This window comes from Mus caroli, chromosome 16 (assembly GCF_900094665.2).
Source record: "Mus caroli chromosome 16, CAROLI_EIJ_v1.1, whole genome shotgun sequence".
NCBI classification, from domain to species: domain Eukaryota; kingdom Metazoa; phylum Chordata; class Mammalia; order Rodentia; family Muridae; genus Mus; species Mus caroli.
Window position 1 is genome coordinate 70,818,860 of NC_034585.1, and position 18,815 is coordinate 70,837,674.

At 35.4% G+C, this 18,815-nt stretch overlaps 1 protein-coding gene across 1 annotated transcript in view; it reads right to left on the reverse strand.

The window, feature by feature from the left end:
- Positions 1–223: 223 nt before the first annotated feature.
- The window catches only part of Lipi (lipase I), a 41,087-nt gene continuing 22,495 nt past the window's right edge, over positions 224–18,815 (reverse strand). Inside the window, exons 8-11 of the mRNA XM_021185487.1 lie at positions 18,149–18,253; positions 15,367–15,478; positions 10,213–10,389; positions 224–850 (exon numbers count right to left, since the gene is read on the reverse strand). Coding sequence (XP_021041146.1) covers positions 763–850; positions 10,213–10,389; positions 15,367–15,478; positions 18,149–18,253 — 482 coding nt within the window. The 3' untranslated portion in view covers positions 224–762. The remainder of the gene's footprint in view (positions 851–10,212; positions 10,390–15,366; positions 15,479–18,148; positions 18,254–18,815) is intronic.

Here is an 18,815-nt window from a genome sequence, read left to right on the forward strand (position 1 = left end):
TTAGGTAACGAGATTTATTTCATGAGGTTTTACAAAATTTGATAGGTTAAAATGTTCCAAAAGCAATAATGGTCCTTGTGACTATTAGGTAGAATCATGTTTATTTTTGTCATCATCGTGGACAGATACTATTCTTAGTTTTGTTGAGTAAATTTCATAAACATTTCTTAGAGGACTGAGAAAAAAGTTAAATTAATCCACTCAAAAGTCCTACCATTAAATCAAGGATTTAGGATTTCATTTTAAGCAATGTAGGTCCATAAATTATTATTTTATTGAGCACTGTAGCATAACACCCATATGTGCAGTGCATAACAAGTTCTTCATATTCACAAGGTTCACATGAACCCAGCTTATTTCACAAAACAATACATTTTCAAATTTTATAAAAGTATTTTTCCATAATAGAGATGTACAGTGATATTGAATTTGCTCCATGGCAAAGCACTAAACTTCCCATTTCCCTTAGGAGCTGTGCTTTTTACATATCCACTTATTATTAAGCTAAGCAGCAGATGTAAACAGTAGATGCTAAAATTCACTTAGGAAGCAGGCAAGGAGAAATGAACAGTTTTAGAATATATTCAGGATGAGTTTTGTCATGCACATACGTTGTTTGCTAATTTTTGATTCTCCAAAGTGAATTAAAGTAGATATACCTGGATTACAGATTAAATAATGCATTCTAAAGCAGTGGCTGGGTACATTGCTGCAGTTGACAAATTTGTTAGTCCATAATTTTAAACTGGATGAAAAAGGTGTTCACTCCATCTGTGTGTTACATTCATCTGGTTGAAGATCTATCCTTGTTCTTTCTTTCAATACAAAATTATACTTACAAATTGGTGGTCTTTGAAAAAGAAGAAAAGAGGGAAACATCTATTAGTAAGGTAGCAAATTTTATTTCCTCTTAATGTACTAATGTTATATAATATAAGAATAGTCTATTCTGTAATTAACTAGTGTTCCAAAAGAAGAGCATTGGAACAATTCCATACAACTGAATTCATTTGTCTCATCAGTGTAGGGACATCATAGAGATCATACTTATGAAAAGGAAAGTAATTCTCATTTCCACTTTTATCTCTGTCACATTGTATAGAATAATTCTATAGGACAATAAACATTGCTACTGAAATTAGTGACTTACTGAATTCAACTTTAAAGTAGCTATAATACTCTTTCCATCATGACTAACTCCAAGGAGAGAGAGAGAGTGACATATGAAACATATTTATCTACATGCATTTCTTCAACCCTGTTTTGCAATTCATTACAATGGTAATAACATCATGTAACATATGATACATCTTATGAGACTGTGTATACACTATTTGAGATGACTAATATATGCAACAACTGTGGTTAATGAAGTTTCTTGTCCAGACACTTTCTTTCCTGTTAATATTTGAAGAAACTTGCAAACATAAAAACAAACAAAAACACAAGAAATCAAATTAAATAGTAAAAGTTTGGTAAACATCTTTGGAAGGGGTAAATTAACACATGGTAGAAATAATCACTTTTTTTAAATCATCAATAGTAGCTATGTCAAAAGAAGTCAAGACAACCATATAGGTTATCTTACTTTTATCAACCTCCTAGCTGGTGGAAATTCTATTGGATGTTTTGTTGTTGTTTTTTGTTTGTCTTATTACACAGCTCAGGTTGGTCTTGAGTTTACTTTAAACCTTCTGCAATATCCTGTATACGCAGAAACTGCAGGCATGAACCACTACAGCTAGCAATATCATGAAACAAGAGCAGATTTTGTTTAAAATCCTTGACTTTTATAAGAAATACATTTTATGTTTGCATATATAATATAAACTGATCATCTTAAAAATTAACAGAGGATACTTCATGTGTGAAGTAATAAAGACTAGTTACAACTTTCTTTTTTACATTGGTGGTACTAGAATTGTAGAATGACACTACTCAAGTACTGGGAAGAGTTTCATATTGGCAGAAGCAGCTTTCAGTATGCTATAGTGTGTGCTTTTGGGACTGTAGATGACTCAGTCATTGAAGGCACTTCTTGCTCTTGCAAAGGATCATGGGGGTCCATTTCAGGAGCTATGGATAGTTCCAGGGCATCGGATTCCCTCTTCTGGAATATGCAGGCACTACACGCAAGGAGTGTAAGGTTGCCTACATAAGCAAAATACACGTACACATAAAATAAATTAAAAATAATTTCTAAAATAAATTAAAGAAAAGTGGAGGGAAGATTTCTAGTCCCTCAAAAGCTTACACCAATTCTTGCTGTATTCTGTTGTACTTATGCATGAATATGGCTTCAATACTTGAATTTCATGTGTCACACTTTTACACTCTTTATATTAAAAATGTGCCGGGCGGTGGTGGCACACGCCTTTAATCCCAGCACTTGGGAGGCAGAGGCTGGCGGATTTCTGAGTTTGAGGCCAGCCTGGTCTACAGAGTAAGTTCCAGGACTGCCAGGGCTACACAGAGAAACCCTGTCTCGAAAAAAAAAAAATGTATCAGACCTACAAATGATAAAGTTATCTCTGGAGCTCAGTGCCTTTCCAGACTGCACGTCTAAGATATATGAACAGAGCAAGGATAATCTTCTTTCATTTTTAAAAATAGAAAGAAGCTCACAAGCTAATCACCACAGATTTAGGTTGTCAACATGTAGAATATATGTCCTATTAAATAATGCTCAGTTCATAAGGCATGTACAACATTATAAAAACAGTTTAAGCATATGTGTAAGGCTTGCCAACCTTAAATTTAGCCATTGTGTATGCGAGAGTTCAGTTTTCTTTCTCTTTACATTATGAGAAGTCATCTCTTTTCACTGTCATTACTCTCATGTTAAAGTGTTTTATTTTATACAGTTGATACGCCCTGCTTTCTAATGAAAACACTATTTCAAAGAAAATGAATACTTGTTATAAGTCCCAAGAGAAAATTGTTTTTATATTCTTTTATTTTAGCATATACATTGAATATTGCACTTCTAATATTTTGCTTATTACAGATTAATACAAGAGGAAACTATTTTATCGATATAATGTAAAACAATAAAATTGAAAGTAATTCTAAGATAATATCTAAAACTAAATCCAATTTAGTTTTTACTGCAATCTATAAATAACAAAACAAATGATAAGAAGTACATTTTTCTTTTTAAAAAACTGTTTCTGAGAGCTTTGCATGATTTATCACATTTACTTTCCTACTGTTTCTTTGCAAAATGACTTAGAGAAAGATTTTAAGCATTAATACAGAGACAGAAATATATCTTTTCCTAACTTCTAGGACAGCAATAAATTCATGGCATACAGGTCACTAGCTGGATAAAGTGTGCTTAAAGTGTGCTTAAAGGGTGGAAGTAAATTAACCTAGGTTAAATACTTCTCCAAGTCTGTCTAGTATAGCATGAAATCAGGCCTTCTAAAGAACATCTGCCCAAAATTAATTTAATAGCTTCTTGAAAATCAACCTCAAAGATATTTATAGAAACTCTCCATTATACATTATATTTACAGCCCTGCTCAAGTACAGACCTCACCAGACAGAAGAACAAATTGGTACCTAGATCAACAGAGGGACTTCATCCCACAACTGGTGAAAGAAGATGCAGAGACCCAAAACGAAACAGGAGACAGAGCCAGAAAAATGTGAAGAACAGGAGGAGGAAGGACTGTAGGAGTCAGGGACGTCAGAGCACCAAGAGAATACATAGGATCAACTAAGCAGAGCTTTGAGGGGCTCACAGAGACTAATGTGACAGCCAGGGAGCCTCTATTAGTCTGATCTAGATCATTTGCATGTATGTTCTGGTTGTATAGTATGGCATTCTTGTGGGACTCCCAAGAGTGGGACAAAGGATTCTCTGACTCTTTCATCTGCTCATGGCATGCATTTTCTCCAACTGGGTTGTCTCATTCAGCCTTGATATGACCATATGTGCCTAGTGTTATTGCAACCTGTGCTGTGTTCAGTTGATATCATGGAGGCCTGCTCTTTTCTGAAAGGAAATAGAAGAGGAGGGGATCTGGAGGAAATGGGCAGTGGAATAGGAAATAGGAATCCCCCAAAGAATATAGATAAATGATACAGACACAAAAAAGAAGTTCAAGATGTTGTTGAAAACTTAGATGGAATCTTATTTTTAAAAAAAAAAGAAAGAAAAAGAACAAAATCTGCAGGGCCAGGACAATGGGATTCAAGACAAGAGTTAATTTATCAAATTCCTGTTTAGTTTCTGTTTCCATGATCATAGAAGAAAATAAGATTTATTACCTTTTATGCCTTAAAGTTATTATAGTACAATATTATAATCAATCATTCCTTATAGCAAGCTTAGATATAGGAATAAAATTATCAGGCATATTATAATCTAACTGTTCCAATTCAGAAAAAAATTAATTACCCAAAGAGAATAATTTGTCATTTTTTGAGAAACAAAGAAATAGAACTTTCAATAAAATCAAGGCAACAGGCACCATAGCTACTTATAAAAGTACTGAAAATAAAATTTGTTTCAGGATGAAGAAAACATGAGGAATTTTCAAAGATATTATATTGTAGTTCCTTAATAATGCACCCACAATATAAAGAATTATTGTGAAAACAGCTTTAGAAAGTAAATTAAACCAGATGAGAACATGTGTCTATCGGGAAAAGCATTTAAGGACGAGACTGAAAAGCTCCATTTTGTAATGTTCTTCCCATGCAAACAGGAGGACAGAAATTAGAAGCCCCAGCACCCATGTAAACCAGACTCAGGGTGGAGCACAGAAAGATCCCAACTGAGAACTTGCAGTTATATGTATGAAACTGAATCCATGAGCTCAGATTCAATGGAAGTCTAGGTTCAAAAAAGTCAAAGTTGAAATCTCTGGCCCTTATAAATCACATGCCCTCACATATGTACAATAACAGAACAAACACATGAACTCATACTTGAAATTATATGTACACACATATATACTACAAAGAGAAAACAAAAGGCCACAGCAAGAATTTACCTACACTGTTATTAATCTTGTTTAGCTAAATGTGTAAATGCCCAAATTGAAGAGTACAAATGACCTCATCATTGCCATTTGAAAAATGCCAATTAGCCGGGCGTGGTGGCGCACGCCTTTAATCCCAGCACTCGGGAGGCAGAGGCAGGCGGATTTCTGAGTTCGAGGCCAGCCTGGTCTACAAAGTGAGTGCCAGGACAGCCAGGGCTACACAGAGAAACCCTGTCTCGAAAAAACAAAAACAAAAACAAAAAAAAAAAAAAAAGAAAAATGCCAATTAATGACAAGCTATATTTGTTAAAAACAACAACAACAACAAAAACTAGAATCAAGCAACCAATTAAGTAGCAGTCACAAAATGAAGCCACAAGTAACCTAGTTGTGGTGGTTTGAATGAGATTTCCCCTATAAGCCTCAGGCATTTGAATTCTTGGTCTTCAGTTAGTTGTAGTTTGGAAAGTATTAGGAGGTGTGGCCTTTTGAGGGGAAGGAGTGAGACTGGGATTGGCTTCCTGTTTCAGAAGTCTTTCTCCATCCCCAGGGTGCTCTCTGCTTCCTGTTTGGGGATTAGAATGTCAATTCTCAGATGTTGCCCTAGTACCATGCCTGCCTGCCTGCTGCTGTCCTGCCTGCCAAAATGCTGATAGACTCTTATCTCTTTGGAAGTGCAAGCACCACTTAAATGTATTTTTTTTTAAATAATGGCTTTTATTGTGACATTCCTCTTTAAAAAAAAAAAGATTTATTTAATATGTGTAAGTATACTGTAGCTGCCTTCAGACATTCCAGAAGAGGGAGTTATAGATGGTTGTGAGCCACCATGTGGTTGCTGGGATTTGAACTCAGGACCTTCAAAACAGCAGTTGGTGCTCTTAACCACTAAGTTATCTCTCCGGCCCAAATGTATTTATTTTATAAGTGGCCTTAATCATATTTTTTTAGCACTGTAATATGAAGTAACTAAGACAGTGGTAGAGGAACACTTGTCAGAAGAGCCGTAAACACAGACTGCTGTTCAAAAGTAGCAAAACATATAGCTACTTTGAAAATTTCTTTGCCAATTCGTGATAAAGTTTAAGATATATCATATGGCCCAACAATCCTGCTTCTTGATATCTATATAAGAAAAATGAATAATGAAAAAATGACACCTTATAGCCATATAAAAACCCATATGCAAGTACAAGTTTACTAATAAGAAACAAAACTAAAGCTCATGTATTTTAAATGGTGAGTGGATAAGTAATATAATACTTTTAAAAAAACACTATTAATCTATAATCTTCAGTGATAAAGATTGCAGCTAGGTGCAAAATGCCACATTTACCATGACCTATAATGCTATATCTATAATATCTGGAAAAGTTTGAGCCAGTCACAGCTCCACTTCTACATCACCACCACTCCCAATTGCTGTGTAGTTTTGCAAAACTTTAGGGTTTTTTTTGCAAAAACAAAAATATTAATAATTTTTAATAATATTATTATATTAATAACATAATGTTGAAACATTATGTATGAATCCTGTTTTCAAAATCAACAATTAATAAACTCAACCTCATGAAACTGCAAAGTTCCTATAAGGCAAGGACACTTTCAAAGGGACAAAACGGCAGTTTATAGAATGGGAAAATATTTTTTACCAACTCCAGGTCTGACAGAGGGTTGATATCCAAAATATATAAATAGCTCAGGAAACCAGACAGCAACAAACCCAAAAAGCAATTTAAAAATTGGGTACAGAATTCTTTACAGAGGAATGGCTGATGGCCAAGAAGCACTTAAAGAAATGTTCAACATCCTTAGTCACCAGGGAAATGCAAATCAAAACAACTCTGAGATTTTATCCCACTCCCCTGAGAATGGCCAAGATCAAATCACGCTGAGGAGAATGTGGAGCAAGGGAAACACTCCTCATTTGCCAGTGGGAGTATGAACTTATACAACCAATTGGGAAATCAATTTAGTGATTTCTCAGAAAATTGGGAATAGATCTACCTTATGACCTAGCTATATGACTCCTATACTCAAAAGTTCTTCCACCATACCACAAGGACATTTGCACAACTATGTTCACAGACAGAAACAGCTGTATTCGTAATAGCCAGAAGCTGGAAACAATCTAGATGTCCTTCGACTGAAGAATGGATAATAAAATTGTGGTACATCTACACAATGGAGTATGACTCAGCCATTAAAAACAATGACATCATGAGATTTGCAGGCAAATGCATGAAACTAGAAAAGATCACCCTACATGAAGTAACCCAGACCCAGAAAGACAACTATAATATGGACTCCTTTATAAGTGGATATTAGTCACAAAATATAGGTAACAAGCTACAAATCACAGACCCAAAGAAGTTAAGTAATGAGAAAGGCCCAATCAGGATGTGCCTGAGTCTCACTGAGAAAGGGAAATAGATTAAACATTCGTGGTGAATAGAGAGGACTGGGTTGGGGAGGAGTGAGAATGGGAAAGGGGGGATCAGATGCAGGGAGGACAGAGTACTGGGAGAAAAAAAAATGGATAGAGGAAGGAATATCTGGGACTAGCTAGAAAACTAGAACAATGGAAATTCCCAGGAATCCAAGAGGCTAAGACTCCTAGCAATGGGGAATATTGAGCCTGAACTGGCCATCTCCTATAACCAGGCAAAACTCCTAATGGAGAGATTGAGACACCAACAGAACCACAAAACCACAAAATCCATCCAACCTACAAGATATGCAGGGGTAAAAAATTGATCAGAGTTTGAGAGAAGGGCCGATCAATGACTGGCCCATCTTGAAATCCATGTCATGAGAGTGACCCCAGTCCTAACACTATTCACTAACACTATTCTGCTCTACTTGAAGACAGGAGTCTAGCATAACTGTCCTCAGAGAGGCTTCACCCAGCAATTGATGGAAGCTGATGCGGAGACTCATAGCCAAACATTAAGTGGAGCTCAGGGATTCCTGTGGGAGATGGGGAGAGGGGAGAAAGTATTGAAGGAACCTGAAGAAAATATATCACAAGAAAAGCTACAGCAGCAACTAACCTGGGCACATAGGTGCTCATAGAAACAAACTGTCAACCATAGAGCATGCATGGGACTGACCTAAGACTTCTGCGCATAGGTAACAGCTGTGCTGCTGGGTCTTCATAAGGGACTCCTAAAGTGGGAGCAGGGGCTGTCTCTGATTGCATGGCCTGCCTTTGAATCCCTTGCCCCTAACTGGGCTGTATTGTCTAGCTGCAATAGACAAGGATGTGCCTAGTCTTACTGCAACTTGATATGCCAAGGCTGGTTGATATCCATGGGAGGCCTCCCCTGTTCTGAGAAGAAGGGAAGGGGGGTTTGAGATGAGAGGGGACGCAGGAGCACTAAAAGGAGAGGAGGGAAGGAAAGATGCGATCAGGATATAAAGTAAATAAATAAAAAATTAAAATACTGATCCAAAACAGAAAGTATTAATAATGATGTCTTAGTTGAAACATTACATATGAATCATTTTTTAGAAATAATTTGCAATGAATATCTACTTGTTAATTAGTAGAAATGCTTTTTTATTATAAAAATAAGCACCAAAGCAGATATAGGTTAAAACTACAACATTGGTCTCCAATGCATGATATACTGCTCCAATGACATATTTGTAAGAAATGATATTAAATTTTCTTGCTGGTATATATTGATTTTGATACTTTTGCATACATTTCAACCACAGGGACAATGAAACTACCTTTTATGAATAATAGCATTTTGCTGATTTTTGAATGTATGTATATTATTGTACTGAAATTATAAGATGATTTTCATTTAGGTTAATTTCTCCACACTCTTCTGTGGATATAGAATTCATCAACATGTATGTTCTCGGCTTCAGGAGATTTCTCAGTCAGTAACACAAGATGGGGGCCTGAACTGGACCACATTCACATAAAAAGGCTGACACAATGGCAGTCTTATAACTTCAACAGATTCCTGGGGCTCATTATTATGAGGCCAGAAAGAGACTCTTTCTTCAACACAGTGTGAATGGAACTTGAAGAGTGATATCTAAAGTGTCAACACACACATATGTACATGCCCAAAGGCACTTGTAGACACATACAGACATTTATATCACTATACCCATACACACATATGTGTATGTTTGTGTGTGTGTATACACACACACACACATATATATAGCTTTTGTTTTTACTTTCTTCAACTACTTACCTTCTGTACTGTACTTTTATTTATAGAAGATAATTGGGAATTCAAATTATATACCTATTGATGTGTAGATAGATGATAGATAGATAGATAGATAGATAGATAGATAGATAGATAGATAGATAGATAAAAGGTGAGTGGAAATAGAAATATTACAACAAATTAAAGACATTACAACCAATTCACAAACTATTTCTTTTGTGATGTGAATATGGGGTGGGATATTATGAGATACCCATGTATGCACGGGTGCATGTGTGGTTCATCTACCTATGCCTGCACAGGCAGAGGCCAGAACATAATGTTGGTATATTCTCCTGCCATTTTCTACCTTATTTCTTTGAGCTAGGATGTCTTACTGAAGTTTGGAGAGTTCTCTGTTTTGTAACCTGGCTCGGTGATTCCCCTTGTCTCTTCCTGAAACGCTGGCATCACACTTGCAGAGCAATGCCTGACCTTTTCCATGCTGATACAAATCCTACCCAGACCCTTGTGATTTGCCCTAACACAAAAAGCATGTTTTCTCCCCTTCCATTCTTCCATTCTTCCATTCTTCCATTCTTCCATTCTTCCATTCTCTGTCTCAATCTTTACTGAAGCTGCTGAGATTTACAGTGTGCTGACCCTTTTATTTTTCTCTTAAACTCTAGTAACAGTATTTTTGAGCTTCAAAACAAAAATGAGCAAAAGAAAGTGTTGATAAACCTTTAAGGAGTATATTGTACAAATTTCCCACCCTTGTAATACCTCGTGAAATTATGTGTATTTGTGTGTTTTTTCTTTTGCTTAGACAATGTGACTCTAGACTGTCCTAAGTATCACTCAAGTCAAAATATGTACATTATATAATATTTCATAATATTTATAATACATTTTTTAACATTCTGGGATTCATGTATAATAAAATTAACCAGTATTTGTGCCCATAAATTCTTAACCAAAACTTTCAAATAACTTTTAATATTAGGAAAAATTATTATAATCAAATTTTGATTTCCTACCTTTCTGGATATGTGAGTGATTTTAACACAAGACTCTGTATTTTGTACTGGCACGCGGCACAGTAAGGATTTGTGGACTGAAAGTATGTCAAGCAAATGCGTGAAACGCTCACAATGTCATTTACGAACTGAACAAGAATCTTGACTTCTTGAAGATTATCAAATGGCTTGTTCTTCCTAAGTAGAAAAAAAAAAGTATATGTTCAATATATTAATAAATTAACTATATTTTAAAATTAGTATAGTAATAATGAGGCAGAACCCAGAGGGCACTTTTATAAGGGAGAGAACAGACAAAGCTGGAGAGAACAACAATAAGAATTGTTACATTCCCATGCAGACACAAGGAGCATATGCTTTCGTCTAAGACTGGTTTTCCTGTATTTGACTTTATAGATCCTTCTTCAACCACCAGAGTCCCTTCAATTGACAAGGAGTTCAAATGAAAAACAATCCTCTCTAATATTCCTTAGAATAATTTTCCTAAAGAAAATGCCAATAAAATTGTCTTAGTCAGGGTTCTATTCCTGCACAAACATCATGACCAAGAAGCAAGTTGGGGAGGAAAGGGTTTATTCAGCTTACACTTCCACATTGCTGTTCATCACCAAAGGAAGTCAGGACTGGGACTCAAGCAGGTCAGGAAGCAGGAGCTGATGCAGAGGCCATGGAGGGATGTTCCTTACTGGCTTGCTTCCCCTGGCTTGCTCAGCTGGCTTTCTTATAGAACCCAGGACTACCAGCCCAGAGATGGCACCACCCACAAGAGGCCCTCCCCCTTGATCACTAATTGAGAAAATGCCTCACAGCTAGATCTCTTGGAGACATTTCCTCAAGGGAGGCTCCTTTCTCTGTGATAACTCCAACTTGAGTCACATTGACACAAAACTAGCCAGTACAAAAATGCTGAGATTTAAAAATGAAAAGTGTAAGTAATATTTTATAAGCATAATTTCATGACCACTCTTATTGTATCAGAATAGTATTCATGCTTCAAGCATGTGCTTGGACCTCATTTAGCCAGAAAGTTCCTTTTTAAACTATTATAAGTTTAGCTATTCTAAATGTAAAAGAACAAGAACAAAACAAAAACAAAACTAAGATTCAAATTGTTCACCCATCGTGTTCCTAATTATGTTCCATACTTTAAATTCTGTTTATTACTCCTTCCCAAGTTCTCCATTTCTGTGTACCAGAAATATACGTCCCTGAGACAATTCCCAGTATTATTAGTATTGGCGAAATCCAAACAAAACAGAGTCCTCTCTACTGCCATTTCTCAGTGGTTAAGGATATAAAAGAGGTAGACCAGAGGAACCAGAGGATTTGGGTCAGAAGAAAGAAAAAAAAGAAGTAAATCTTGAGGATGAGAAAGGGAAGAGAGGAGAGAAAAGAAAAGACAGGGGAATCGAATCTTCACTGAAAGATGTACCTGTTTTGAGGGGCAAAGTGCTGGAGCAGAGGCAAGGGAACAGAGGGTAGCACTTGGAATCCAGGATTCCCTGCGAACCCTGACCTCTCCTTGCTCTCCTATCCCTTAAATCCTTTGCATAGTAAGTCAGACTTCCCAAAAGATGTCAACATTCCCTCCAAAGTCTATCTCTCCTTTCTTGCCCTGGCAGCGTTTCTCACTTTCCCCTACAGGATATAACTTCATTGAATGTATCAGCAATGTGTTTGAAAGTGCGTATGAAAATTTCTCAGTTACCTCAACACACCCAGTTAAGAATGTCACTACCAATTCCCATCTTACCCAGGGTTTCAAATGCCTGGATACTTATTCCCTCTACATCAAGGGGTTCTCTTCTCTTCTGCTTCTCCCTCCCCCAACCCAATTCCCCATTTCAGCCCCTACCCACACCCTCTATGTTCTTCTCCATCTCCCTATCTTTTCTCCCTCCCTTGAGATCAGATTGCCTCAGTGTAAACAATTATTAAAACTGGAGGAATGCTGGCTATCGTAACTTTTGTTCTATTATTAATTAAAGTCTATCTGCTGCACTAGTCTGAAATATTTAAAGACAGATATCATTTATTTAAACAAAACAAAACCTACAATGTTTGGCATGTTTCCTCTCAAAACATTTAGTGAATGATTAAATTGGATGCAATCTATACATACTCAACTCCATGTATGATGGTTTGGTTCACAGTTCAAAATTTGAATTTATTGTAGACTGGTTTACTTTAATCAATTTCACACTTCGGATGAATCATGAAAACACATCTCACATAGATTTAGAAGTCTCCAAACCTCTAAAATATCTCTTGTTCTTGGTTTTTATTCTACTGAATTAGTCTAGTCCCCTTTGTCTGTCACTAAAATGCAAGAGTAGCCATCTCTGAAGACTCTCAAATTTTCTATAATCTCACTATCACTCATCTTAATATCTAATGCCTGTATCCCCCATTTAGAAGCCGACAGTGAGGTGTGGTGATACAGCTTGGTGGATAAGAGGTCGCCACAACTTACAACCCGAGTTTCATTCCTGGAGTCCAGATGATAGAAGCAGAGACTCAATATTCAGGAACTGTTCTTGGATCCCGACATGCATGTTATAGCATGTTTATTCTCCCCTTTGAATTTATTGTAGACTGGTTTACTTTAATCAATTTCACACACACACATGAATGCTTTTTAGTGATATGGAAAAAAAAAACCATCATACCACAACAATATGTATGAAAATTACAAGCCAGGATATTTTTAGTGAAGTCTTAATTTACAAAAAAAAAAAAAAAAGAAAGAATTAGTGAAAGAAAGAAAAGAAAAAAGGAAGAGAACAGAAATAAAATGAAAGATGCAGTGTTCGCATATCATGTATAAGCATGAGGGGTGAGCCAGACGAAAAGAAGGGGAAGAATCATTAACTTGTCTTACATGTTCCTACTTTTCTCTGTATAATACTGCACATTTTGTACAAAGAGCAGATATGCCTATTTCAGCTCTTGAAGGGGAAGTGCAGTCTTTTAAGATTCTTTGATTCTTCTCTTATCTGGACAAAATCACATGCCATATAACTCTAATAGAAAAACAATGGCCAAGCTTAAGTAAACATATTTTAATAAGTGTACACATCCTCATAGTTTTATCCCTTTCCATACTGAACCCATTATGAGGAAATGCATCAGTGTTTCACAGTGTTTAACTGTTTGCAAAATAAACCAGAACAAATCCCTTTACCCACTGGAAGAATTGAAGCAACTGTGTTAATAGTGTACTCAGTGAGCTACTTATGAGTTTAGTTATCCTGTTTTCTCTGGGCCTTTGTGAGCAACTTCTCCCAGTTTGCTTATGAGATTTCATTACATTCAAGGGTGTTGACTCCTTTTCTGCCTTCTCACACCATAATATGTGGTAATCTATCCCGAAACTCATTACTCATATTCAATTATGCATCACTTCCACCAGTGTTTTGGTTCCTTCTGAACAATGACACTATTTCAGGTTGAGTGCCCTGAAGTACTTTAAAAATCTAAATATATTTATTCATAAATAATGTGCTAGAATTAATTTAAAAGGTAACAGTGTATTTCTGATAAGAATAAATGATAGAATATGTAGGCATTTGTGTGTAATATACAAAAACTTTATCCAATTTAAGAGATCGTAAGAAACTATTCACTGAATAGTATTTTGTATTACAACACATAACATATAACAAGCTTAGGTGAAAAGAAATTGAAATTTCTTTTAATGAAATGTGGACTCTGATAGGAGTGATGAGTTTGGATCAAAATTCTTCTATGATGGATTTTGTATCTTCTTTGAGAGACTGAAAAGAGGTGAAAAGGAGGAGAAAAAATTTATTTCACACTTCAATTTTCATGTCACCACTAATCTGCAAAGGTCTTTCTGAATTTAAAAATATATTTATAGATTGCAATATGAAAATATTCATGTAATTTTTTCACTGGTCTGATGTTGAGCCAGGATTTTATTGCTGGGAATACTCACAGCATCCATGATGGAAGCTCTTACTCTCATGTCACCTTGAAGATTTCCAGTACTTTGCCAATGAGTATTATTTCCTTGTGATCTTCATGGATAATAAGATTTGAAATATTTTTCTATGCTATAAATCATATCTACTATGAGATATGGTTATGTATTATATTTTACACAATTGCAGATATTTTTAATTAAATGTTTATAGAACCTCAATATTAAGAAGGCTGCCATTGTTCGACAATTAAATTTGCATCCAGTCCTGTATATTTTCCTTTCTCTTAATTGGCAATTTATACTTTATACTATGTTTAGAAATAAGACACAATATATTTATTCTACTTGCCAGTTTTTGGTATTATAACTAAGATGTGACCGTAGTAAAGGTTGAAGATAGCAACTGTGGCTCCTGCAACTCAGAGGTCACCAATAACAGGTCAAAGTTGAAGCCACTTTATTGCCTATTATTTTCCAAATAAAGTGTATTGTTTACTCAGTCACCAGACATAAAAACAGTTTCACTATTAAATGACTTTTTAGTAGTTTAAACCAGCACATTGGAAACTATAGTTTTAATATATACATTCACCTTTATATCATCCTTTTTTTTAAGATAAATTTTACTTTGTATTTTAAGAATCTATCTAAGTGATAAATAGATGTTCAGCAAATTTGAGCTAAGAATGTACTCAAACATTGTGTAACTTTAGAAATGTGTATATCGAATTATACATATGTAAAAAGTCAATTGGAATTGAGGAAAGACGTGTATTCAACATGTGCTTGGGGACTCTGGAACTCAGGAATCTCTAAATGCTAAATTTGTCTCCCACAATCATTGACTGATGGCACTAGATATTTGTTTGTGACACCATGAAAACAATATTGTTTAGAAGCTCGAGAAAGTGAGCAAGCAAGGTGTTTAGAAGAAACACAGGAATTAAGAGTTAAAAGCATGACCAAAAAGTGGCTTTATCTATTCCTCTAGTGTTTGTGGCCATGAGCTGTGAACCATGTGCTATCTATTTCATATTTAATTTTGCCCTACAGAATGAGAGACTAGAACATGATATATAAGATGTTACTAATATTTAAGCCTCTTCATTTAGAAATTTTATTACAAATTATCTACTAAGCCATTCATAAAAAATACAAATAAGCAAACGTTTGATCTATCAAAGAAATAAATAATAAAGAGTACTTACTCATAGAGCGTTGAGTATTCCAATTCTCCAAGGTCATTTAATAAACCAAATGAAATTGAGCCATTTCTCATAGTTTCACTCAAGGCAACTATATTGAGAGCAAAATAGTAGGCTACAAAATAAAAACACAGAATGTTATTCATACTATATTTCAAACTTTGTTTTACTACACATGCAAATAGACACACATGCTTCCTGATATATGCATATTTTATATGCATAAAAATATTTAGATAAAATATTACCAATGAATAATTAATTCTATTTCTTGTCAAGTTTTTTACAAAACACTATTCTTAATTCTTTGAGAAGTTCAAAGACTTTATCCTGATCATATTTATCCTCATACCCAAATTTCCATATCCACCAACCCTATCCTTACTTTCTCAATCAGTGAACTTTGAGTTTTCCAAAACTCTTCCTCCCTGAGTACAGATTATGTTGCCCAACTATTCTTGAGAGGGAGACCTCCTGCCCTGAAAGTTGGTCAACATATGAGTGGTCACATTTTAAGAGAAAATTAAAAAAGAAAGAAAAAAAGTCAGGGTCTGAAGAATAAGAACCTGCCAGACAATCTTGAGTATGGTGAAAATTTGGCTAAATCAATGCTAAATTATAACCTGTCTCAAACATAAAATTAAATAGATATGTAATATGAGCCCTTTAAACAATGCTATGTTTTTAAGGAGCATATTTAACTATTTATTACAAGGTCTCCTAATTATCTGGTAATATATACAGCTAAATTTGCTTAACAACTTTAATTGTCAATCACTTTGACTGCTAAGGAATGCCAGTGAGGTTAAATAACTGGATATAGTGTAAGTTCATTGGAGCTTTGGAGCTGTTATACCTCTGTTAGATATGCTAATATATAATAAAATTGCTCATATTTTGCATGTGCGCGTGTTTACACTCATACTTTTTTTCTTCTTTTTTTTTTTTTTTTTTTTTTTTTTTTGGTTTTTCGAGACAGGGTTTCTCTTTGCAGTCCTGGCTTTCTTGGAACTCACTCTGTAGACCAGGCTGGCCTCGAACTCAGAAATTCACCCACCTCTGCCTCCCAAGTGCTGGGATTACAGGAATGCACCACCACTGCCTGGCCTCACACATACATTTTTAAAACAGAGAACATTGTGTTTTGATGCATAAAAAAATTAATAAGTAATTGAAAATATAAAAAATAATTGGCCAACATGATTAAGTCCTGAAAAGTCATCAGTAGGATATGTTTAACAATAAAGACTTAAGCAATAGAAAATTAACAATGAAAAGTATGGGGTACCCTAACCCTAACCCTTATAATAGCCAGAAGCTGGAAAGAACCCAGATGTCCCTCAAAAGAGGAACGGATACAGAAAATAGGTACATTTACACAATGGAGTACTACTCAGCTATTAAAAACAATGAATTTATGAAATTCTTAGGCAAATGGATGGATTTGGAGGATATCATCCTGAGTGAGGTAACCCAGTCACAAAAGAACTCACATGATATCCACTTACTGATAAGTGGATATTAGCCCAGAAACTTAGAGTACCCAAGATACAATTTGCAAAACACATGAAACTCGAGAAGAAGGAAGACCAAAATGTGGATACTTCATTCTTTCTTAGAATGGGGAATAACATACCCATGGAAGGAGTTACAGAGACAAAGTTTGTAGCTGAGACAGAAGAAAGGGCAGAGACTGCCCCACCCAGGGATCCATCCCATATACAAACACCAAACCCAGACACTATTGCATATGCCAGCAAGATTGTGCTGACAGGACCCTGTTATAGCTGTCTCTTGTGAGGCTATGCCAGTGCCTGGCAAATACATAAGCGGATGCTCATAATCATCTATTGGATGGAACACAGGGCTCCTAAAGAAGGAGCTAGAGAAAGTAAGCAATGAGCTAAAGGGATCTGCAACCCTATAGGTGGACCAACAATATGAACTAACCAGTACCCCACAGAACTGTGTCTCTAGTTGCATATGTAGCAGAGGGTGGCCTAGTCAGTCACCAATAGGAGGAGAGGCCCTTGGTCTTATGAAGATTATATGCCCCAGTACAGGGGCATGCCAGGGCCAGGAAGCAGGAGTAGGTGGGTTGGGGAGCAGGGCAGTGGGGAGAGTATAGTGGACTTTCGGGATAGCATTTGAAATGTAAATGAAGAAAATATATAATTAAAAAAAAAAGAAAAGGGGGAAATCAAGAAACTTATGTAGGAAGCTGAAATTATGAAATAGAAGAGAATATTCAACATTTGGGAGAGAAAAGGTGAAGAAGAGAATGGAGAAGAAAAGAGCATTGAAACCATGGAAATGTGAGTGCAGGCAGAACATGTGTGTGCAGAAGTCCATATATGTTCAGAAGTACATTTGAGGGCAGGAAGTACACATTAGCACAGGAACTACATGTGTGTGTTGAAATACATGAGTGTGGAGTGTACACAGGAGCACCAGAAGTACATGTGAGTACAGGAAGCATAAACAACCAGAACTTGTGAACAAATGGAACTAGTGTGGCTGACTCAAGCATGGCATGGGGATGGGGACTCCATTGTCTTTCTCCTTTTGTCTCCCCTGATTGCCATTGCCTCACTTCCTATACTTATTATAATATTTATCTAACCATTGTATTTAGAAGTGGCTGGATTCTTCAATTTACAAGTTTAAAAACAGTGAAAAAGGCATCCTTAATGGTTACTTATAACCATGCTCTCCATTATTCTCAGATAGCATATGCTTATCTATAATAGCTCATTTTAAAAAAAAAACAATGCAAATAACTTACTACAGAATGGATTTTGGCCACTAGTATCCAAAAATGCAGTGGTCCTAAGAGGCCATTCTTCTGTTTTTTTCTTCAACTCTTCTTTCCATAGTTTAGCTTGATTACCTAAGATTTAAGAAAAAGAACATAGGAATTGAATTTCTATCAAGGAGCACACAAACTTTTCAAATCACTAAAGTTCTTAAATAGCAATGTACATGATCAAATATAGATTAAAAAGTACCTTAAAATATGCAAGATACTTTGTGTTAATTTTCAAAGTAACTTTTATATTCAAGATTCACAAAAGCAATCTACTTATTAGAACCTGACATAATCGGAATGACTAAGACCCACTTGTACCAGTTTTTACATTATAAGTTTGGAAGTCTATTCACAAATCGCTTTAGTAAATTTAACCAGAATAAATGAATTACAAAAAAGAAATTTAACATGCAATTTAGCTCCAAGAATAAAGCCCCAAAATTATCATATAAAGTATAAACTATATATAGTATATAGTATATAGTATATAGTATATAGTATATAGTATATAGTATATAGTATATAGTATATAGTATATAGTATATAGTATATAGTAGTATATAGTAGTATATAGTAGTATATAGTAGTATATAGTAGTATATAGTAGTATATAGTAGTATATAGTAGCATATAGTAGTATATA